General features: G+C 46.7%; 1 protein-coding gene across 1 annotated transcript; it reads left to right on the top strand.

The window, feature by feature from the left end:
• The first annotated feature begins 5,312 nt into the window (after positions 1–5,312).
• CYTH4 (cytohesin 4) lies at positions 5,313–24,077 on the top strand. Its single transcript, XM_074871236.1, has 13 exons — positions 5,313–5,394; positions 11,207–11,289; positions 13,594–13,694; positions 13,959–14,025; positions 16,290–16,408; positions 16,787–16,867; positions 17,546–17,658; positions 18,221–18,369; positions 20,068–20,179; positions 20,635–20,711; positions 21,085–21,156; positions 21,993–22,147; positions 22,465–24,077. The coding sequence occupies exons 1-13, from the start codon at positions 5,376–5,378 to the stop codon at positions 22,535–22,537; spliced, it is 1,221 nt and encodes a 406-aa protein (XP_074727337.1). The 5' UTR covers positions 5,313–5,375; the 3' UTR covers positions 22,538–24,077.
• The last annotated feature ends 666 nt before the right edge of the window (positions 24,078–24,743 follow it).

The following is a 24,743-nucleotide window of genomic DNA, read 5'->3' as shown; positions in this document are numbered from 1 at the left end:
CTTGTCTTGACTCCCCTGAATGCTAGCACTCTTTATATGTTATCAGATGTTAGATATACTACGCTTTGTAAAACCAGATCTAATACATATCTTCACTTGTAAGCTATGGTATCTTCTAGGAAGGCTGCATCAGGGAACTGAAAAGATCTGTTTAGAGTACTAAGGAAATCTATAGCTACTCTCTTTTACAAGACTAATACTTCCTGAACTACTGAAGTAAAATCTTTTGCTTGACTTCTACAATTTTTTTTCAAAGGCATAAAGCTTCAGTCTTGATGCACTTCCAAGTCAAACAAAAAAATTCCTCTGGCACTTCATTCAAGTTTATCAGACTCTAAGTGACCCTCCTGTAATCTTTATAAGAGGTTTTATTTTTCCTGTGGCCTTCTACCTTTAAAATAGACTTCAGTTCCTTGAACTAGTAAAAGCAGTTGAGAATAGGCTAATCCAGGAACTCTGCACTGGTAGCTTTACTTACTGCCTGCACATTTGCATCCTGAGCTACTGCTCTGGCTGTCACAGTCTGTGTTTCTCCTCACACTGGACAAGAATTATTTTATTCCAATTGTTATACGAAAAATCCTGTTATTGTCTTTGCTTGGTGCTGTTTTACCTTGCATCAGAATACCATCTGTGCAGCTCATAATCCCCAAAATACTGTGTAAGAAGTGCTAAACTCTCTCCTGACATACTACAATCCCTAAACCCAACCTGGATGGAAGCCTAAACCTCCTGAAGGGGCTATTGAATTTGTACAGACCTGTACTTTGTCTCTCTGTGGAGAGTTGTGGGAATACAGTCAACATGTTCAGCACAGAAAAATATATGCCACTTTGTCATTGTCTTTATCCCCTTGAAAGTAGTAGGAAATATTTATATTTCTTTTTTATTTACACAATTATTTTAAGCCTATACCAAGTAGTAGAAAAGTGCACCCATGCTTTTTTCTTTTGTGACCCCAGAACAACAGATATTCACAACTCCAATACAAGTCTCTGTGTACAGTCAGGGAGCATCATGGGAGAAAGAATGGTTCATGGCACAGGAGGCACAGGAAGCAGCCTGGAGTATTGATCTGCAGCAACCTGCCTAATCTGCCCATGCTTGGTGAGGTGAGAACTGCTGGACCAACCTGGATCCCCCCACTGCACACACTCCCACCTCTTGCCTGCACAGCCCCAGCCTGAGATAACCACAGATGGGAAGGATGTGCAGGTGGCACAAGCAGTTACTGGATCTAACACCAGTCCTGTACCAAAAGCGCTGATTTCCAGGGATATGCTTCTTTCTGTCCCTGTTCCCAACAACGCTGAGGCACAGGAGAAGCACTGTTTTACCTGTGGAATGGTGGATGTGAAGAGGAGTGAAAAGAGGGGACAAAAAGGGCCAAATCCCACCCCAATCCAACCCAAGACATGTCTGACCTCTCACAGTCCCCTTCACTTACCCTGATATTATGTAGGTCCCTCAACATCCTCTCCGACCCAGTCTTCTTCTTCCCTTATTGACACCTCTTGCACAGCTAAGAGAACTTTGCACCTCTGAGACAGGTATGTCTTGGAGCCAGGACCGGCCATTTCCAGCTCTACTCTTTACCTTGTTGAAATGATCTCTATCACCTGAGAAATGTTCTTTGGTTTTTCCTCCAGTCTCCTGCTTCTCCAAGGAGTGCATTTCTTGATGAGATATGAGATATGACCTTGATCTCATCTGGGTTGCTCTTTTCTCAGATGTTGCTGCAGTCATCATAGTGGGTTTTTTAAATGTGTAGGCCACAGGTTTCTCTAGAGGAGGAAGATGCCAGAATCACTGCCCAATATAAGAGTCAGTCCCCTGGATGTGAGTATCTTTCAGCATAAGCTGATTTTTGCTGCATGTCAAATTGTCCTTGCTTAGTCTGTATTTGACCTAGGTTGTATCTATGCTGGCCTATCAGTGGGAGAACCCATGTGCTCTAAGCCACTGGCTGTGGGCTAGCTCTGACCACACTGTATAGCATTTAAATCTCATCTCTCCTAGGATCAATTTGATGCTTCTATGCCCCTGGGGCATAATTAATTTTTACCTTCTTTCTTGCTTGCTTGCTTTTGTGCTTACTATCTTTCCTCCTTCCTTCCTCTCCTTCCTTCCTCTTGTTCTCCCTCATTCTCTCTGTCTTTGCTTTTTCCTTTGGTTCCCTTCTGCCTTTTTTACTTGAAATAATGAGAGGGTTGGGTTGTAGCCCTTTTATGGTATTTTCATGCCATGACCACAGAACATGTCTTATTTATCTTAAAGGCATTTCTGGATGCATTTCTGGCTGGGATAGTGTTGGTATCTACCTGAGTTCAGTACAGATCTGTATTGCCTGTATGGGATGCTCAAGCAAACTGACCTATCATCTGGGTCTAGATTTCCTCAAGAGAGGAACTGGTTGTTTTGCTCCAGGATAAGCCTGGAACCAAACTAGTTTGCGCACCATGTGAATGAGTAGGAGACTAAGGACCTGGAGAGGGAGACATACTTACCCTGCGCTTTGGAAAGAATGGGAGATGCTCTAGGCTTAGTTTAATTATACAGTCCTATCTCACTTCTTGTGTACCCTTATGAGAAGGCATCTCACAGGTGTTTCATTTTTACATGAAAAAGACTTATGGAGTTTTTTAACAGTACATAACAAGGCTACCAGAACCAGGAGAATGCAAGTAGTGGAGGTGATCATTGAGCTGAATTAGTAGGTAAGATCACAAAACAGGGAATTCAGGGATTCCAACAGACATTCAGGAAAAGCTGTGAGAAGAAAGAAACATCAAGGAGTTAAGAGATGAAGCAAGTAGAGACACAGGTACAGGTTTTGCATTGCTCTCTGTTGGAGTGGCTGAGCGTACTTCTGCAGTGCACAGAGGCATCCATTGGTGTTTGCAGGGTGCTTGTGGTTTGACCTGCCCACAGACCCATGTATAAGAACAGCCCTGATCAAGCTGCTTATATATGTCACCTACCTTTGAGGCAGACAAGATCAGGTCTTTCAAGAAAGTGATTTAGGTTGTCATGTCTGCTTGATGTCAGCTGCAATACTGCTGAAACAATTTTTTTGTGGAAAACAATGATGGAAGGACTGGAGGTGATATGCTGGACCCAGTCCCAGTGCAACAATTGGGACACTGAGCTGGACTGTGGGGCAGTGAATTCTCCTCTGATGTGGTAGTGTCGTGGTTTGAGCCCAGAGGGAAACTAAGCACCACACAACCACTCACTCATCCCTTCCCCCTCAGGAACAGGAAGGAGAAAAATAAAGCAAAAGGCTCAGGAACTGAGATGAGGACAGAGAGGGATGACTCACCCATTACTGTCACGGGCAAAAGACAGACTTGTTAGAGGAAGAAAAGGAACATCAATTTAATTCAAACATTAACAACAACACTTAACAGACAGAGTAGGACAGTGAGAAGCATTACCACATCTTAAAAAGACCTTCCCCACACCCTTCCCTTCTTCCCAGGCTCAGCTTTGCTCCCAATTTCTCTACCTACCCCCCCCCAGCAGCACAGGGTGAAGGGAATGGGGGTATGTCATCAGTCCTGCCGCTCCTTCCTCCTCAGGGGGAGGACTTCTCGCATTCTTCCCCTACTCCAGTGTAGTGTCCCTCTCACGGGAGAGTCTTCCACAAACTTTCTCTGACATGAGTCCTTCCATGGGCCACAGCCCTTCATGAGCTGCTCCAGCATGGATCCTTCCTGTGTGTTGCAGTCCTCCCAGCAATGAACTACAACAGCAGAGGGTTCTTCTTCCCACAGAGTCCCAGCCTTCTTTGAGCACAGTCACCTGCTCTGGTGTGGGGTCCTCCATGGACTGCAGGTGGGCATCTGCTCCACCGTAGTCCTCCATGGGCTGCAGGAGGACAGCCTGCTCTCTCACCACAGACTGCAAAGAGGTCTCTGCACCGGTGTACCTCCCCCCGCTTTCTCCTTCTTTCTTCCACTGACCTCAGTGTTTGCATAGGTGTCCTTCTCACAACTCCTCCTCACAACTCCAACTCCCTCTCCCAGGTTCCCCTTCTTAAATATGTTATCACAGAGGTGTGGCCACCGTCACTAATTGGCTCAGCCTTGGCACAGAGGTCGGTCCAACTTGGAGTCTGGAGAGCTTTGAGAAGCTTCTCACAGGGGTCCACTGCTGTAGTCCCCTCCCCCACTACCAAAACCCCCCACCATACACACAAACCCAGCACATTAGGTAGAGGTCTGGACCTGTTTTGCTGTTCTGCTCAAGGCCTGCTGTGACTACAGCAACAGGTCAGGGAGCTAAGGATGTAGAGTGCTTCAGAGGTAAATGCATGGAGAAGAGTCATCCCTCTACATCTTCAGTCCTGCTAGAGAAGACAAGAGCCCAGTTTGGGTATCACACCTGGTTTGAATTTTGCCTTGACCAGTTCTTCTGGCTCTGACATAGTGCTCTCCTGCATGCTTCTTTTTTCCCACATTGCCTACATCAGAGATCTACAACATAAATCACTGGCAACCAAACTGAACTCAAGGGGAAGTGTACAGCCTTCTGGGGCTGTGTGGAGGGGATGGAGGAAAAGAGCACCTCTCTGACTTGCAGGTGAACAGAGCAGCATAAGTGCCTTCAAAACTGTCCTGCTAATGCCAGCTCTCACACCAGCAGGAATATCGCTAAACCTGAGAGAGTAATTAATTCCTCCTCAGTTCACTCCATCCTTACTTAAAAGGCTTCCCAAGAAAAACAGTTTGCTACTGGGAAAAAAAAAAAAAAAAAAAAGACCAGGACTCTGAGTACAAGTCACTTAGTGAGCAGTGGGGGAGGGAAAAGAAGAAAAAGATTCTCTTCTCCCCTCCATCAACCATCCTCCAATTTTGGAGTGTCCATCCCCCCACCACCTGCTGCATAATTAACACAGGAAGAATCTTTCCTTTAAAATGAAACCACTTCCTGAATCAGATGGGTTTTCTGAATCAAGAACTTCCTTTTTTCCCCCCCCTCTCTCCTTGGAGTATCTCAGACAAAAGCCCAAAGTACTATCAGCCTCTTGCTGCTCATTTCAGTCCCTTCAGACAGAGATGCAGGCTCAGAGATTCCCCAAAAAGCTGCTGGGATGGAAATGCATTGGTGGATTTGCATTTCAGAAGTAGCCAAGCAGTCCCTGTTAGCTCATAGCGATATGCACATACAGTTTCCTTCACTGATGCAAGCTCATGAGATGTGGTCGGAGGGACGAAGAAAGGAAGGGCGGAGTCACAGGGCAACCCGCCCCCCCTAATGCTGCTACAATCTTGGTCACTGGCTCCAAGTTGTTTCAGTTCTGTGAAGCATCTGAACAAGCAGAAGGCAAGGAGGAACAACACTTTTGTTGAAAATATCTTGTGCTCTTCAGGATGGACTTCTGTCCTGATGGTAAGCCTTGACCATCTTTTGTCTTGTTTTCTGTGAGGGCTGTGCACTCAGTTTGACAGGGCAGAGCGCACCATAAAATCCCAGCAGCTAGAGTGGATCCTGTGGCTGGTGGCTGAGGAATGAGATGGTGGAAGATCCCTGGTGGTGCCATTAACTGCTTGTCAGTCTTCAGCATTACGCTTGTTTCTTGTTTTACTTGCTGTCCTGTAAGCAAACTCCTTTCAGGAGAAATTTTCCCACTGATTTGAATGGCCTTTGTGATGAGAGTGTCCACTGCTGTGATCCTTGTGCTGGTGATTCTGAGCTGAGCTGGAAACTGGCTCAGGGGTATCAAGGGTATATGTGTCACTTGGGATGGCACCTATAAACTTTGGCTTCTCTTCATGCAACTCTCACATGGCTTGCAAGTTCCTCAGTGGTGTTTCCCTACAGGCCTTAGAAGCTAGTTTGCCTTTGTAGAGTCTCTCATGCAGTTGGGTATCCCAGTGCAACTTGCTTGCAAGGCTTTTGGTAATGGGACCTCTCTTGTTTATGTCCATGTTAAAGGTAAATGACTGAATTAGGGTTCTACGAACTCCAAGTGACCTGCAGGTGGGCCTGCCTGGTCCAGAAATAATCTCAAAAGGCAGATGTGGGTTAGGGGAGATAAGCTGCATCTGAGGAACCGAGACAGATCTCAGGTTTTATTTCCTACTTTGGCAGGAGGTGGATAAAGTGGTTGGGATTCAGCAGGGAAAGGCATACTGCCAGACTGAACATTTCTTGCCTCTGGCTGAGGAAGCTCTGAATGTGTGCCTGTGCAAAGGCAGCAGATAGGGAGAGCCGAAAGGGAATAGGGTGAACAAGGGCCAGGAAGTAAAGGGATCATCTTGCAATGGCCCTGCTGTGTCTGACTCTCCTCACAGGCTTCTGCATATAGGATATAGAGCACAGAGTGAAAGGAAAAAGCAACACCCAGTTCCAACAATTGTTCTGCACTTTTTAGCTCCTAGGTGGGTAGCCAAACAAAGGGCATGCTCAAACCACATACCAGCCTTGCTTGCCAGGGAAATTGGTGGGACCTATGGGAGCTGAGCTTTTGCCAGCATCTGGCTATGAATGTTGGTGAAGGTAGGTATCTTCAGATCACCCAGCCCTCACCACATGAAAGCAACTGTGGACAAAGCGGACAAGCTGGGCAGGAGGAGGGGGGTAACATCATGTTTTGCTACTTATTTTGGGGTGTGCTTTCCACAGAAACTGAGGCTCTCAGAACTGATGGTCTGACACAGTCATTAACTCAAGTTATGTGTTACTGTCTTGAAAGTTACACACTGCAATAGCACAATGAGATCCTGCTCAGGGACAATGCAGGTTTGCTCAGCTCTGGCTAGAGGCAAAGCCTGGAGACAGGCAATGCCTGAAGAGATGTGCTGTTTCTGACTGACGTCTTTTCTCAGTCCCAGCCTATCACTTCACAGCTGGGTGGGAAAGTGGGTTGGTTTGTTGCTGCTCTACCTTGGGAGCCAAGACTGCTGCCAGATGCAGTTTTCCAGTGAGCTTTAGAGTACTGTATGTGTTTAAAGTTGCTCAGTTGTGGCATCATTTTCCTGAAGGTCGGAGGTCCACATACACCTTTCCCTGGAGTCACTCCTACCTGAGGACACAATGGTCCTGTTAGGTACCTGCCCACCACAGCTGCGTGGAGATGAGACCTATGTCTGTGGGGAGGCTGCTCCCCCTGCAGTGGATGTCCTCTTTCAGCTTCCTTCAGGACCCTTTAGCAACTGTCTGGGTGAGGCCACAGAGCCAGTATACCAAATCCTTGAGCTGGGTGTGCGGAACTGGGAGAGCAGACTGGTGCCATGGTACCACATGCTGGGATGTGTGGGGTGAGAGCCATAGGCGAAGGTGGCTGGAAGCTATCCTGATTGCTCTAAGTTGTCATGTGGGATAAGGAAACCAGGAGACAACATAAATTCTTCTTCACACCTTTCCCCCCATAGCTGGAATGTGCAAATTAAACCTGTGTGAGGTCCATGTTGAATTTCTTCTGACACAAGTTGTAAGAGAACTGTGGAGTGGCTGCAGGAGAGAGACAGGTTGAGCTGGAGGGAATTTAGGAGCTGGAAAGCTTCCTGTTATCTGCCTGGTACCACCCTGGTATTTGGCTGAGGAGTTGGTGGTCTGTGCTGGAGGTGACACAGCAGCCATGTCAAAAAAGAAAAGGAATTTCAGGTGAAATTCTTCCACCAGACAGCCTCATCCAGGCCAAATGTGCCCATCAAGCTGTTTTGTTTGTGTGTTGCCATGGGTGGAGGTGCCCAAAGCCTTTAGCAGACACACTCAGAGCTCTACCTTACCTTGCAAATGGGACAGCTGAACCTCTGCTGTTACACTGTGGGTAGGTAGGTAGCATGCAAATGGTCTGTAACAGTGCTACAGATGCAGTCATTCCTCATAACCTTCCCCTACAGTTTCTGCAGTCCATCCTTCCCGCTCTTCTGGGTAGTCACTTCCCACTTATTTCTGTGCTTCAAACACTATCTTTTTATTTATATACTTTTGCTTGGGAGTGAAAGCCTCACTTAGCACCTGGACAGCTCTGCACAGCCCTTTGCAATGGGAAATGAGACCACCAAACAGTACTCTTTGCAGGCCCCATGAGTACCCAGACTTTTGGGTAAGTCCAACCTGCCCTTCAGATGGGGAGGCTGAGGGCATAAGTTACAACAACTGGAATTGAAGTCTCTTCTGAGTCACAGCACTAAAAATACAAGCCTGGGCAATTAATGAAGAACTAGCAGGTCTTTCTATCTGGGTCTGCCCTGAGAGGGGGGAAACAACCTCAGGAGCAGGTGTAAGCCCCACAAATGTGATACTGATGTGCTTTCCTTTCAACATTTGCTCTCTGAAAATAAATTCCAAGCCGCAACTTCATGTCCTCTCTGGAGAAGATGCTAGCCAGTTTTTTATGTCTTGTGACTGAACTGGAAGACTTCAGCGTTGGTTTGGCTGACACTGCTCCCCTGAAACCTGCGGGTGTTTTTGCGGGGTGAAATTTCCCCCTGTGCAGAGAACCCTGACCAGGGCTATGTTTCATCTGTGACCTGACTTAGCCCTAGGGGGAAGTGGAACTTGGTGATACAGAGGACTTTGATGAGGCTGAAGCTGTTCCTCAGTCCCCCAGTTCAGGGATGAATTCCCTCTGCCATTGAAAGCATCTGGAGCAAGCCAGGCGGTGCTTCACTCAGAGTGTCCCTCTCCTGCCAGCTCAGCTTGTTCTCAATGCAGAGAGGGAAGGAAAGGCAAAGCAGCCTCCTCTCATTATCTCATCTGCTTCTTGCCCACCTGCCTCTGCTGTCTTTGCTGCCTTTCTGTGGATGGTTGCCCAAACAAGCCTTCTGTGTTCACGTCTACAGTTAGGGGAAGTGTGTGCAGTAACATTGATGAACAGCCTCAAAACAGACTTGAGCAGAGCATTAGGCTTTCTGTTAGGGAAACGGCCTAACATGCAGGCATGGACCTCAGAATTATTTTCCAAGACAATCGGGGACTTAAGATGTTTAAGAAACTTATGAAACCTTACAAGGACCCCCTCTGCACCTCAATCTAAATTTCTCTGAAAGTTTCACCCATACATTTTTTTCTTATTATGTCACCCTTTCCTGATTTTATCCCTCAATACCCTCCACTTCTCCACGACTTTTATGCTTTTTCTCCCCTGCCTTCACCACACACACACAGTCCTTCCCACACTTTTCTCATTCTGACAAAATGGACAGGCAAATTACTTGGGAGTTGGGGTTTTCAGATGTTCAAGAGGAAGGGGGACTGAGTTATTTACAGGCTCGGTGGGGGTTGTGTGGGAGAGATGGTGTCCTCTGGGACCCTCACGTCTCTTTGAGATGCTTTAGGCTGCTTCAGTAGATAGATAACAACTGAAGCAAAGCAACCAGCCACACCACAAACTTTGCTGATGGGGTGGGGGAAAAAGAAGTTCCTCAGGTATGTCCTGCTAAGGTGCTTTTGTGGCATGAAATACAGATAAAAGGCTCTTTGTGGTAATTTGTCAAGGAATCACCCCAGTGTTTCCACATATAACAGCCCCCATAGGGGTGAGAGAGATAACTCTGGGGATACTGAGAGGCTGGACTCATCTCCTGCAGATGCCAAAACGGCAGGAGACATAAAGTAAGCTGAAAGACCCAGGCACCACTCACAGGCGCAGGGCTGACATTCAAGGGGAAGTCAGCAACCTGCCTAACAAGCAGCAAAGCAACTGCATGGGTTTTTGTTGTTGTTTCTGTCTGTTTGTTTGTTTGTTTTCCCCTCACATGCAGACTTGGTTGTTGCAAGCTGCTGGATGCCACAGGTTTTCCTCCCCTCTTGACCGACTTCAGCAATCAGTCAGCTTCTTTCAGCTCTTCATGAGGGCTGCTTGCAGAGGTGGGAGGGGACATGGGCCAGGGCTTCATGCTGGCTCCTTGCCTAGTGCTTTCCTCCCAGAGGATCAGCGCCTCTCCCCAGGGAATGCAATGATTGACAACAGCGGGAGGAGTGACAGGAGAGAGGCTGCAGCCTGAGAAAAGTAATAGGACAGACTTAACACATGGAAACTCATCCAGCTGGGAGGATGGGGGAAAGATTAGGCTCAGGGAAGGCATGTCTCTCTGAGCTGTTGTGGCAATGACAGCAAAGAAGCATATGGGCTCTAAGATGACTACCCTTGTCCCCCTTCTGTCTGTCTTGACTAGTTCCTTCCCCTTTTTCCCCAGTCATATTTATAGCTGTTGTTTTGCATGTGAGATCCACGCTAAGAATTTCCAAGGCAACTGGTGCCACTTCCTCTTTTTCCAGGAAGACTGGAGCCCAGGGGATTTTGGCTTATGAAACAGTGGAGTAAGGCATCCAGTGACCTGACCTGGCTTCCTGGGGAAGCTTTGTCTCCCAGTGTTTAGTTGCAGCAAGAATCCTGTCCACAAGTTCTGCAGTGACCTCCCAGGAGCTCCAGTGCTCCCAGCCTTGTTTTTTTTCTTATGGCTCACAATCTTCTTTGCTTCTCTAGGGCTGCAGCCTCCTCTTTCTCCTTGCTGAAGAGACTGTGTTTCACCTGAATTATATTTAGCAGCAGTGCTGTCACCCCAATTCTTCTAGGTCTTTTATGAATCATTTTGTGGTTGCCTTGACTCTGCTGTTATCTGTTTAACTTCCTGTACATTACAAGGAAGCCTACTTGTATTTCTGCATTGTCTGTGGTCCACAGAACAACAGCCTCCCACAGATGCTCCTTCTTCAGCAAGGCTTTCATCCCCCCAGATCCTGCCCTCAGACTTGAAAAACCTCGATTCTCTCTCTTAAGTCATTTCTGACTAGCTAAGGTGGATCAATCCATGAAGCCCATGGCTCTTCATGGGAGGTTTGGATGTAGGTGAAGTATTTAGGTCACAGTTTTTCAGTACCATAAAGATGACTGACATAAAAACCAACAAAGACCATTTGGTAAGACCTCTTCATTGTGCTTGCAGTGAGCAAAATTGGTTGAGTGGGTGGGGTAGGTGGCTGCAGGGTTAGATCGGAGGGCTACCAGTGCAGCGTCTGGCTGCTAGAAGGGATATATGGGTCTGTGCTGCTTGCTCTGGACTGAGAACCATTTGCAGGGCAAAGCTGAGGTGCAGTGGCTCCAACAGCAGGGAACATAGATGCTGAAACACAGAAATCAGAGTTGCTGTGGCATGACCCTATGAAAGGATAGGCACTGAAAGGCTGAGGCAGCTTTTCCTGTGATATGTTGGTCCCAGTACTATTCTCACAGGTATCTTTGTTCTTCCAGGGTCAACTGACTTGAGTGAGGCTGAGGAAGCTGAAATAGAGATAATCAGGCAGCACAGACAGGAGCTTTTGGAGGACATTAAGGTAAGGAACATCCTGTTCTTCCTGTGTACCTAACCTTCTCAAAACTGTCTTCACCAAGGTATGTCATAACATAACAGTCCGGATGATGCAGAAGTGCTTCTGCACAGGAGTCATTTGCTCTGGCATGATCCAGCTTGAATTCTGAACTTCAGGCTGCCCTGGCATGTTTGCTGCCAGTGTCCAGCCTATGGTACTCTCTGCTGCAGGAGTCATCAACTACCCTAATGGGATATTTGAGAAAGGCTGGTCAGCACATTAGCAGGGATGAGCTGGGATTGCATATTTAGGATAAGGAAATGAATATGACTTTACTAAGACACACTAGCAGGGATCTGGCTCAGCATTTATGATTATTTTAAATTACTGATTACCTGCTAATGACATATCAGTCCTAGTTACCTGCTGCATCCCCTGTGTTTATCAAACTTTTATTTAGTTTGTAGACCTGTAACAAGTCGTCCCTTAAGGATCCTGTCTCTTTAGAGAGGTGTGATGGCAGGACCTTCCACACAAGTTTCTCCACCCAAACATTTCTCTATTGACTCCTAAAATGTCTGAAAGTGGAAGATTCAAAATCAGTCAGTAATATCACATTGCAGTCATGCATAGTGCCATACACTTTCTATTCTGTTCTGCCTCCACCTCCGCACGGAATGTGGCCTCCCATTAAGAGAGAGCTTATTGCACTGAATCATTGGACTTGCACTGATTTTCCCACAACATGAAGATGTCCAGATGCCTGGGGAATAGGTGCAATATTTCCTTGCACAGAGTAAAGGATTAAGCCAAACTACCTATTACTTCTCAGGCTTCCAGACTCATCATCTCCACTGCAAATCAGAATGGTGTCTTCTCCCTTCTTGCAAAACAGTCTATGAATATATGTGCATGTGGTTTTCTTGTCTGTAGTTCTTATCTCTTAAATTCTCAGAACAGACAATGGGCACTGTACAAGGCAGGATATTTTAATAGGAATGCTACATTTTTTTACCCACTATGGACAGAGAAAAGCTGCTAGAGTACACAGACCCTTACTCTAAATCCCAAAGCCATCAACCAATGGGGTATGAATTGTGCAATGGAGCACGATGAGTTTAGCTGAAAGAGTACCTAGAACTAGAGGCATTTTCCCAGGTGGATTTTTTCAGAAAGTATCTAGCAATACCCTTTAACACAAAGACTTGGCGGGGATGTCTGGTGGTGGGAGAGGGAGGAGGGAAGAGGATGGGTCTAGACTTGCTGGTTACCCTGCCAAAAGACAGCAGTGAATAAAATAACAAAACTGATAATAATTTGAAATTCAGGAGCTAAGATAATGTCTTTGTTACATCTGTGCAATACCTAAACCTTAGTAAGGAACACTCCTGGCTCTGGAGACTGATGAAGCACAACAAGATGAAGGCCAGAGCAAAACTGAAATCCAGAAGCTCTTTTAAATCATGGGATATTGGAGAACTTCAGTTTCTCTATCTGGATGAATACTGTAGCCACATCCTCCCTCCTCATTGGTGCAAGTTCTGTCATAAAACAACCGTTCTTCCCCTGCCTATTCTGGTTTGCATGGGGAAGAATTTGGGTGATTCCTGGAAGAGAACTGTGATGCACTCTGGCTCTAAGGAGGACCATAACTGCAGGATGTAAGCAAGGAGATACAGACATCTTAATTTCCTTGGTAACACAGAATATCCAGCCAAGAAGGCCATGGTCTGTCATGGGCCTAAAGGAAACTGACTTCTACAATTGTATTTTTTAAATTTGGCAGTGATTACTCTTCTTTTACTCTTCCTCTCTTCTTTTTCCACTTAAAGACAGGTATCTGCTCAATGATATTTGAATGATAGGTGTGTTAAAAAATTTGTGTTTCACAATGTGGCCACTTCAGGTCCATATTGACCTCACAGACACTGGTTCCACTTCCTCTTGTCTGGATGTGTAGCAGAGCTATGTAAAATAAAAGCTAGAAGGAAATGGGCATAATGGAAGGAGTGTCAGATCTGACACTGTTTGAGGAACTGAAATCAACACTGGGGTGAGTTCTCTGACACTCTCCACGCTGGCTAAGCTTGATTTTCCAACCTTGATTAACAACAGACATGAGAACATCCCTCTGCCCCTCTCTCCCATTGTTTTCATCTGGAATCCAGCAGGGTCACCCCAGAACAGTGCCCATTTCATAAACATCCTTGGCTGGTCATGACCATCTGACCTGTCCTTTTCCTATGATTGAGAGAAGACACACATGCTCTGTAGGTGTCTGCTCTTTTTCCTTCCATCGCCTTCATTCTCCTGATATTTCTTTTGCAGAAGTTGAAGGAAGAGATTTCTGAAGTGTTTGCAGAGATTGAGCACTTCCAAAATGCACAGGAGAGGCAAGAGGCAGACAATAATCCTGGGGAGCAGACCAGGCAAGTGGGACAAGATGGGTATTCCTTTGTTTACAAAGTCTCTCTCTTGATATTGAGAAAACAAAAACACCAATGAGATTTGGATCACAACAAGAACAGGGAAATGAGGCCAGGAATACCCTTCTCTCCTCTAAGATTTCTCTTTATTCCTGGATAGTCAGAGACCTGTCCTTGAGATATCTAAGTTATCTTGTGAGTGAATTGAAACATGGCCCTTTATTCTAAGTTTGACTGACTGACTTTCTTTCTTCTTCATGTTTGCAGCAAACTATCACAGAGGGATAAACTTCTGTCCCTGGGCCGGAAGAAATTCAACATGGACCCTGCAAAGGTAGGATTTGTTCATTCCACCTATGAGGAGAACGCTGTGAGGAAGAGCTTCTGTTGGCTACTGGTCCACTTGCAGCCACCCATGTCAAAGGACCTACAGCATGGGACTGTAGGGCTGGTTTCCTACCTCACTAAGGCACCAGTTAGTAGCACCCTCCATCCTGTCCCTGAATAAGGTTCCTGAATAAGATCAAGCTGTTCTGCCTCTCCCCATCATGTGCCTATAGACCATCCCATCAGATGTAACCCAAAACTAAGAGAAATAAAGGGAGGATAGTTTAACACTGCCAATGTGTCAAGAAAGACAAATCTCCTTCAGCCCAGCTCTTCTTGCCTGTGAGAGGCTAAAAATTGGCCATAGTGTGATGGAGGAAGATGAAGTAAGAAGAAGATAAGAAGTTTTGAGAGTGTGTCAGGTTCCTTGGCTCATTCAGAACAGAAGAGGACAAGCTGTCTCTGTCATTTTGGAAGTAGTTTTGGTAGTACTGGTGGAATGAATCCAGGTTTTTCACTTTCTGGGACTCTGACCAGTGGCATCCAGACTCCATAGCCTTCAGCCCTCTGCAGAAAGCTCTAAAATTGTCATGATTAAGTAGAGATGTGAGAAAGATAGTTTTCTCTTCCTTCCTCCTCACTGGTGGACCATTTTTTTGAGCTCTATAAGGAAAACCACAAGGTGCGACTGAACATTTGCTCATTGTCAGCTAATCACCAGAGGAACATCTTGGGTGGCTGATGGTCTGAGTGCCAACTTTTCATGACTTCTCCTCTGCCCTGCTGAGACCCTCAAGATGTCTTCCCCTGTATCCACACCACAGCTGGAGTGCTTCCCAGTACCCTGGACATCCCTCTGCTAGTGGGAGTTGTCTCAGAGCAGTGATATCCGTACTTACAGCTTGTGTGAGAGCAGCTTTCATTTTGTCTTTCTGCCTGACCTTCGTTTGAGGCCCCAGAGGCATCTCTCTCTATGAAACTGTGCCATACTGTGCAGAAATACCTGAACTAGTTCTGACCCAAACCCAACTTTATTAGTTCAATGCCAATCAGCCTGGTCAAAATGTTATACTATGTGCCTATATTATGCAGATCTTTCTTTATTGCTTCCTTTTTGCTACATGCCATAGTCTAAGAGGTGCTTCAATGCAAGGAACTTTCTTTGCCCCTCCTTGCTAAGGTTACACTTCATCCATGCAATGCTGGTAGTTTAAATGAGTTCCTATCTCCAAGATCTCACGGCAAGTTCCTGAGGCTAGAGGAGGTAAGTGTTAGGAAATCTGACAGAAAAAAACCTTTTGGGAGAAACATTTTATTCTGGAAAATCATCACTGCAATACTTTGCAAAATTAAATTGATCTTACCAAAATTCAGTCTGGGGAAAAAGAAAAATAGTGTGGAAAAAAAATCTCACAAACATTTCAGATTCTTCTTTTGAAGCTGCTTTTTCTTTGGGGCATTTTAGAAATAGTTTCTTACATATTACAAGGCAAAGTGAATTGATTCTGTTGAAGTAGAACATTTTGATGGATCTAAAACAATCTTCATTCCTTTATTGTATTTTGTGAGGAGAATTGCAATGTGGTCTGGAGAGTTTTAGACATTGTTAAGAATCTGAACAAAACCTCAACTTTCTGTGACTTTGAAAATCATGAAACTACCTCTAAAATAGGATGTTGACTCTTTGAGCAGCTCAACTCAGACCCTCTATATTCCTTAAAAAACATATTCCATACTTACTGGCTGGGGAGGATGGAGCTGAAAAGATTGCAGACTTCTCTGTGGCGTAGAAGAGAATTTAGGAAAAAACCATCTTAAGTTGTCTCAAGCCTGTATTTTTGTCTGAGTACATTTTTTTATTATATCTTCTTTTAAACATTTTTTTCTTTAAGTTAGTTCAGAAAAAGATTACATTTAGGAAGAGAACACTAAGATATTTTGATTGAAAATGTTAAAATGAACTATTTTGACTTTGACTTTTTGGACTTTTAACCTACATTGTCCTTTTCTGTTTGCTTGAGTTTCCATCCCAGTGAAACATTTATCCAAATCTAGGGATGAAATGGAAGTATGACTGACACACCATGGTGAATGAAGAGGGATGGAATAAGGGTGGGAACATGGCTGTGGTCTCCCATAAAGGGGCTCAGGAGTAACAGAAGAGGCAACATCATCAAAGCCAAGGAAGGCTGATATCAGTGTGTTGAGGTCCTACTTTCTCATCAGCCCACAGAGCTGTCTTACTTCACTGTCTTTCTTCTCCTTCCCCAGGGGATCCAGTACCTGATTGAGCACCAGGTATTGTCTTCAGACCTGCAAGAGATTGCCAAATTCCTCCACAAGGGTGAAGGCCTGAACAAGACAGCCATTGGGGATTACCTAGGTGGGAGGTGAGCAATGCAGCCACTATGAGGAGGCCCTTTGGAGGCCCTGTCCTGCCTGCCCCCTCTCAACTACCATTTTAGTTGACCCCTGGCAGACCTCAGTCAAGTTCCAAGACTGAGCATACCTCAAATTGCAGTGGGCTGGGTGGGCAGTGCACCCCAGGGCGGGTCTTTGGAATGTGGTTAAGGCTGGCTGTATGGGCTACCTTTCATCCTGCCTGTAACGGGGTCTGTCTTCCCAGACAAGAGTGTGTGTCTTGGCTTCTTGTTGGTCAGATGGGAAGTGGCTGGGATGGAGACAGGTGCATGTTGTCAAACCAAGGGGCATCCAGACTGACCAGGGTCAAAGTTCTCTTCTGATCTTTTCCTTCTATCCTCTCCCAGGGACCCCATAAACATTGAGATCCTCCAAGCCTTTGTGGCATGTCACCAGTTTGCCAACCTCAACCTGGTGCAAGCACTGAGGTGAGTGAGCATGCAGGATGGAGGGGATGAGGCAGGAGCCTGCTCAGCCACTGGGTCTAGCCACCCAGGAAGGTTGTGAAGACCTACTGGGCTGAAATGGGTCTTTCCAAGGCCTTGCTGCATGTGTTGGTGCCAAGATTGTTGCTGTGAGGTGTTAACACCTTTTCCTGGGAGAACTCTTTTCCTGGCCCCTTGACTGGATTGGCCCTGTGCAGAGAAGATGGAAAAAGCAAAGTGGGTCACTGTGGCTTCAATGGCTGTGGGGATGGGGCACGTTATTTTTTGCACCAGGAAACATGTCTGTCCACAGTGCTAGTTATGTCAGTGACAAAGCGACTCTGTCTTTCTTTTATCTTGTTACACTCTTTTCTTATAAGCCAGTCTCCTGGCAGGACTCTTTTCTCTTGAGGTCTCTGCTGCCTTGCAGGACACTCATTATGGAAGAGAAACCATGATTTCCAGGATGATTAGTTCTGCTTCCTGCTTTTAGGGTGTTTGAGGCTGATGAACCCAACTAATTTCTAGAGAAAGGAGCAGAGCTCCTGCTTCATGCACTATGGCATCTCCCCAGTGTGATGGGATGACATTTTATTTTCATGGTGTCCCATGGTTTGAGGGAAGGGATAAATATCCCTTGCACCCGATCTGACTAACTCTCTGGCATGTTGATCCTGATAGACAGTTCTTATGGAGCTTCCGGCTGCCTGGGGAAGCACAGAAGATTGACCGGATGATGGAGGCCTTTGCCAACTGGTACTGCAAGTGTAACCCGGGAGTATTCCAGTCCACAGGTAGTTATGGGGAGAAGAAGGCCTGTGAAGCTGAGCTCCACTGTTTGCTAGAGAGAGGAACCTTCCTTTTCCATTCACAAACCACAGAGGGATCACTTGGAAGTGTGGGTGTTTCCCCTTAAGCTGAAGGAGAGAGCCCAGTTCCTGTGAAGATTTTCAACAGGCTGAGGGTCTTCAGTCCTCCTTTTGCTATTGTGCTCCAGTCAATCCCCATGGGAAACAGACTCGAGAAGTGCTCCCAGCCCCACATGAGGTATACCTCATTGCAGCAAGGATAGCACTGACATACACGGGTCTGTAGAAACTTTCCTGCTGGCAGAGCCATTATCAGACCAGATTTACCCAATTTGCCACATTACCCTGAGGGGATAGAATCACCCCCATCATAAGAGATCATCTCTGTCCCTCTTTCTCCTAGCAGAGGGGACATCTCCCTTTTACCTACAGCTGAGAGGATGATGCTGTTCTCCAGTGACTGGAAACCAAGCCACCTGTTAGGGTGTGGATTGAGCTGCCCTCTAAGACAAGTGCTACCCATCCTGGTTTTCTTTCTCATTGCCAGATACCTGTTATATACTGTCCTTCTCTATCATCATGCTTAACACCAGCCTGCATAACCCCAATGTGAAAGACAAACCCCCCTTTGAAAGGTTTGTATCCATCAACAGAGGCATTGACAAGGGAGGGGACCTGCCAGAAGAGCTCTTAAAGGTAAGGAGACATCCCATTTTCTAAACAGTCCCTCTTTTCTCTCTGGCTTGGGGTCCACTGAGAAGCAAAGTTCCACAGGTCTCAGTGTAATACAGGCCTACTGACCTTCTGCCGTACAAGGGGAAGGGCTGCGCAAGAAAACAGGGAAGTACATACAAAAGCAAAGCTGGAAAATGTAGAAACTTCTTTGGAGAGGGGCTGCACACATGCTTGTTAGTGAGGACATGGAGCAAGAAAGACGGGGCTGGAGATATTCAGGGAGTAGCAGTGCCAGTTTAAGAAAAGTTGAGCTTTTAAGTGTGTCTGTGTGAGAGAGGAACAGATACTGTAACTGTGTGAGAGAAGAAGATATGAGCTGCAGGTATCTGTGTATTGTGTAGGTATGAGGCTGTGTGAATGGGGCACCCGCCTCTGTGGGAGGTAGCTGGGTACCCAACTCTTTCGGCCAAATTTGAAAGTCCTAGCCTGCAAGGGGGCTGTCTGTTTCTTGTGTCTCTGTGTGTGTGAGACAATGTCACCGTGGCCCAGATTATGAATCCCTTTTCCTTTTTGTACTTAAATGTCTCAGCTGACTCCAGTGTTCACATCAGTCAGGACACCAGTGCATGGTCTCTCTTACACCAGGATATATCTTTGAGTGAGTAGAACCAACAAGCCCCAGATGAGTGTCAGGGTCTTTTCCAGCATCTCTTCCAGCATCTGTCAAGCTCTCAGCAGGTCCATGGTGTCTCTGATCCCAGAGGATGAAGATGCAGTGTGGGGGAGACAGAGACAGGGGATGCATCCATTGGTAAAGCTGGAACTACCATTTTCCCAAAGGCTCAGCAGGCATGGGACCTGCCTTATGAGGCAAGGTAGAGGTGGGCAGCCTGCCTACATGTGTCTAGCTTCACCCAGCCAACCTGGGGAGAATAACTTGTGTCTTGTGTCAAAGAGGGTGCCTACATCCCACACTTGGGTTTGCTGAGCAGCATCCCCTCAGGGTAAAGGCTTTAGATTTCTCTCCAGAGTGTCATTTCTTTCAGGTAATTTGAGGGAAGTTGCAGAAGCCTGCAGTTTCATTTTTTTTCTTGGCTTGAGATTTGTGTAATAAATTATGGCAAATCCAATGATGTGAGCAATATTTTTGTATCCCTTGAAAGCTAGTAACCTGCCTCCCTGTCACTCTGTTGTTATGAATGTCATCCTTTGTGTCCCTGAGTGCAAAAGCCTTGTTTCTATGAAATGTACCTCCTTGTGGTCATGGAGATGTGTGTGTTGGTCTCTACATACAAGTTCTCAGCAGAGTGTTTGGCACCACCAAGCCAGGGCCTAAATGAGGCTGCAGTCTCTTCCGTGTCATATATCCCCCCAGTGCCTTAGTACTACCCATAGTGGCACTAGTGTGACATGCTGGGTTTGGTTGCTGCAGCCTGTCTTGATGGTGGTGCACACTTTTGTGCCTGTGACTTTCCAAACTGGGTCACTTTTTTGACACAGGATGCAGAAAAAAGCTGGTGATCCCCCTTGAGACCTTGTGAGATGTAGATTGATCGTTGTACCCCCAGTGCTCACTGCCCACTCCCCTCCCCATTCACCTGCCTGCCCCTGTGGAAACATAGTGATGAACCAGATGGACCTAGAAGAGTTGTGTACAAGCTTTGTCGGAAATTTCTTTCTTTTTCTTTCTCTCTTTCTCCCACCAATGTTCTGGTGCAGAATCTGTTTGAGAGCATAAAGAATGAGCCATTCTCCATACCAGAGGATGATGGGAATGACCTCACACATACTTTCTTCAACCCTAACCGTGAGGGCTGGCTCCTGAAACTAGGTAAGGAGAGGATTCCCCTAGCTCCTCTGAATTCCCCACCTGCCCACCTCCCACCACAAATCTCCCCCAGGAATCCACCAGCATGTCTGCTGTCCTTCCCTCCAGTCTGCTGCGGTGGGGTGAGGCTGACACCTGCTGTTGAAACCAGCTGGCTACTCTCTCCTCCCAGCTCCCGCAGGCTCTGTCTGCTCAAAAAGGGGCTCAGAAAGATATTCCTCACCCCTCCCCATTCCCAGCCCCATCAGATCAAAACTGGCTCCCTGTGTGTGTGGGTGTCGACCCATATGGCTTCACGTCAGCGGTGAGCACCATGGTTGCCTCCTTGGGGCTGATCTACAGGGAGAGCTGGGAGGGTATGTCTGTGTGTGCATGTCTGGAGCTTGGGGCTGGGTGAGGGGGAGGGGGAAGGACAGCAAAATGTGTGACTAATGGATTTTGAACCTCACTGCCTTAAGGAGGACGTGTGAAAACCTGGAAACGCCGTTGGTTCATTCTGACCGATAACTGCCTGTACTACTTTGAATATACCACGGTAAAGGCTCAACTCCCAACTGGGAAACTGTGTCCTGGGTGGTTATGAGCCTCTGAGGGGCCAAGAAGGAGTAGAGGGTAGGGGGCAACTCTTCCCTTCTACCCTATGCTCCTAGACTGAACTCAGACCTCCCTTCTCTCCTATGCTGTTTTCTCGCCTCTGGTCTTAAGGAGGAGAGAGGCTGGACAATGCAGCTATTGCTGTGATCTCCTGCTAAGTAAGCTCCCCACTGTGTAAATGGAGGAGGTCTCCCCAGGCGTACACTGCCCTAGTCACCCTCACAAAGGCACATGTCTGGGAAATCAGAGGCTCTAAATAGTGGCATAGGTGTGGGGAGCATGTTGGGTGTTAATTCATGTTTCCTTGCTTTCAGGACAAAGAGCCTCTGGGCATTATCCCCCTGGAGAACTTATCAGTCCGGAAAGTAGATGATCCCAAAAAGCCGGTAAGTCTCTGTGGCTTGGTACTCTGCCAATGCAGGCTCTCAGGAGGTCAGAGGGAAGAGAGGGTGCACACACCCTACTCTTACCATGCTTCTCAGAGGGAAAGTGCCATTCCAGACTGCCTTGTCCCCCCATCTAAACACGTTGTTATCTAAACATGATGGTATTTTACCAGGGAAGATCTGGTGTGAACAGAAACCTGTCTTTTGGATGGCTGTATTGTATTGTTTTCACGAGTGTTTGTGAGTGCAGGGAGGCAGAGATGAGTGCACACATCTGACTCCCTACTTATTTTGCACCAAGAGATGTGGGTTCAGTTTCTCTCTCCAGGGCTCTCCATAATGAGTTACAGCCCATGTAGACCAGAGAGTGCTGTGGTGTTCAGAAACTTGGCCAGGAAGTGAAACTCTTTGTCTGCACATCTTTTGGGGGTACCCATGTTTTGATGTGTCATGACTTTGGGAAAAGTGCTTTTTATCTGTATGGTGGCAGGCAAAAGAGAGGATGTTGCATCTACTTAAAAGGGAGAGAGATCTTCATGAGTGGAGCAGGTCTCAGAAGGTGTTTTCTGATAACTGTTGATGCTCCATCTCTCCATAAAGCCTGTTTTAGTGACCAGTCCTTCACAAGAGGGATGTATTTACCTAAGAGGTGTGGTCTGGAAATCTAACTCATAGGGGTTCTTGGGGTGGGGATGGAAAGGCTCTGTTGCATTTCAGAGACAGAATGGTCTCCTCCCCTTTGGAAGTTCTCTGAGCCTGTCATCCATGGTTCAAGGCAGCATAGTCTCTTTGGTCCACCCTGTCCTCCCCTAATGCTCCATTTTATTCCCTGACAGAACTGCTTTGAGCTCTTCAATCCCAACTGCAAAGGGCAGAAGATCAAAGCCTGCAAAACAGATGGGGATGGAAAGGTGGTTGAAGGCAAGCATCAGTCCTACAAGATCTCAGCAGCCACACCAGCAGAACGTGATGAGTGGATTGAGGCAATACGGTGAGGAGACCAGAACTGGAGGCCTGAGCTTGCCCCAGGGACAAGTGGTCATGCAGTTTATTTGGCTACCAGAGCTTGAAAAAGGGGGTGGAAAGAAATTTTTACAGTCTAGCACCTGTGCTACCTCTTGATTTCAAAGAGTTTCAAGGTCCCTTCTGGAGAATCTCTAGCCACAGCTAAATTCTCTGCTGTGGGTCTGCAGATCTCCTGTCCTACATTTTGGTGAGTAGTGTCTCTATGCAAGTTCAGTTAGGTTGTCTGTGCCATTCTCCAGCATTAATTCTCTTACTTTTGCTCCCACTTCCTCTTATTTCCAGGACCAGCATCACACAGGATCCTTTCTATGATCTGGTCTCTGCCCGTAAGAAAAAGATTGCCAGCAGAAACTGAGCCCTGACCTGGTCACTGGCAGCAGGAAGATGTAGTTGTTGGACAGCTTCCTTCCCATGCTGGGCTCTTCCAGGGAAGAAATTTGGGAGCACTGGTTCCCTCTGCCTCCCACTTGGCAGGAAGATGACTGACAGGACAACTTGCCAGACTTGCTTCTTCTCTTTCCAAACTGAAGGCAGAGGTGCAGGGTGCAATCCACTGAGGACTGTCAGAACCATGGGCATGGCGTTTCCCATATCCAAACGTAAAGACTCAACAGCAACTGGCCTTTGGGTTCTCCCACATAGCCTGAGCCATGTAGGATAGGAACTGAGAGGAGACAAAAATGTCTTCAGAATGTATCCAGCCCTTCCTGCCATCAAACCAGGCCTGGATATTTTTCTGTGAGGAACTACGTAGATGCTCTTGGAGCAGCCAAGCATGGTCCAGTCAGTTGCAGAGCAGAAAAGCCCCAGTGGTTTCTTTTCCATGAATAGATGTGAAGTAGTTGTGGAGAAGGGGCCACTGATATTTAAGACCTCACTGTCAAACCAGAGGCTAAGGGAAGAAAAGCAGCCCTATGTTCAGAAGAGAGCCCTCTCTACCTCTTCCTATAGTCATGAGGGCTGTAATCCTGGTCATTCCCTGCTCTGTAACTGTCATAGGTTTTACAAAGTTAAAGATGTTGGATAAGGAGATAAGAGTGTAGAGGCTGTGGTACCAGGGAAGCAGCTCTGGGTTTTTTGTCTCTCTGTTTTGAGACTCGGGGACCACCCCAGGTCTCCCTAGGGAAGAAACCCAAACACTAGCTCTCCTCCTGGCGTATTGCTCCCCAACAAAGGTTGCTTCCTTGCACCACCCTCAAGGCGTGGGCGTTGTATCTGAAAGGCCTGCAGCCAGAAGACATGAAAAATTGGAGATGCATACACACCACACACACAGAGGCATTCCCATCTTCATACATTGGCTTCATCTGGAGTCTGGGGTTTTTTGTCTCTTGGGTAAAGAAATAAATAGAAGTGCTTGAAACAAGCCTAAAACTCAGGGTAACATGATCATTTTAGTGATAAAGACAGAGGACGTGAGATAAGTGTCACGTTCCTGTGCCTAGAAAAGCGGCCTGAGCACCACCGCAGCGCTGCACCGCACCCAAAATGCCAGGCAGCTGTCAGGCAGCATGGGAGGGAGGAGTAGTTAATGGGACAAGAGGAAAGGCGATAGGAGCTGTAACACTGGAAACTGGGAAGAGCATGGAGGCAAATACCAGAGACTTGCTAGAGACAGTTACACATGCAAGGTCAAAGGACATGATAAGCTATTGCTATTTCATCTGTTGCCCTTTGGGTCTCTTCTGGTAAACACTGGTACTGTCTCAATCTCTTGCCTTTTTTCTCCCTGAAGAGGGCTCTATCTACTAGGCAATCTGCAGCAGTGCCAGCACAGCCGATTATTCATTCTAGTTATTTTTGCCCAAGCCACAGGAATGTTGAATAAATTTCAAGAGGCGGGGAGCGTATCTCGGAGTTGAAGCACGCGCTCAGCCTGGAGAAGGAACATGAAGGTTTTCTTCTGCTCGCGCCTGCAAATGTCTCCTTCGTTGAATCTCTACTGACTGATGTGGTACCCACTGAGTTTGCTGCTCACTGCTCTAGAGCATGTGTGCGCACACACACATTCACCCTTGCTTTGGGTTCAGTGCAGGGAGGCAGAGTCATGTCCAGGGGTGGCAGAAGAAGTCAGAATATGGCCCCTTATCTTGGCAACATCTCCAATATATGCAAGAGAAATATAAATATGCATTTGGTTGGTGAAAGATGCCCCACAGCCTTGTGTGAGCAATGTCTGTCCTAGTGCCTCTCAGGCTCATGCTCTGTGTGACAAAAGCCATCAAGATGGCTTGGAGTCTCTTTTCTACCGACAATCTGGTCTTGTGTGAGGGAATCCAGGCTAAGCCCCCCCTAGAGTTTACCTGGATCATTCCTATGACAGCAGAGTCTATCCAAGCTCTTCCCAGTCACACCTCATCCCAAATCCTTGCAATTTTCTTCAGACTGCCTATGTCATTTCCCCTCCCTTCTTCCCCCAGATACCCACGCACTGCAGAACAGAATTATTCCTAGCTGGGACAGGTTGGGAAGGGTGACTTGTAAGAGGCAAAACAATGCAGAGACAGTCAATAGTGTAATTCCCATCCATCAGACTAACTGCAAGAGTTGGGAGGAGATGG

The sequence above is a fragment of the Strix uralensis genome, chromosome 5 (assembly GCF_047716275.1).
Source record: "Strix uralensis isolate ZFMK-TIS-50842 chromosome 5, bStrUra1, whole genome shotgun sequence".
Classification (NCBI taxonomy): domain Eukaryota; kingdom Metazoa; phylum Chordata; class Aves; order Strigiformes; family Strigidae; genus Strix; species Strix uralensis.
Note: the sequence above shows the minus strand (reverse complement) of the source record. Positions and strands in the feature narration are given on the sequence as shown.

Coding starts and splice junctions, on each gene's coding strand:
- CYTH4 (XM_074871236.1), top strand. Junction 11,290..13,593: donor AGCTTTTGGAGGACATTAAG/GTAAGGAACATC, acceptor TTTCTTTTGCAG/AAGTTGAAGGAAGAGATTTC. Junction 18,370..20,067: donor TGCCAGAAGAGCTCTTAAAG/GTAAGGAGACAT, acceptor GTTCTGGTGCAG/AATCTGTTTGAGAGCATAAA.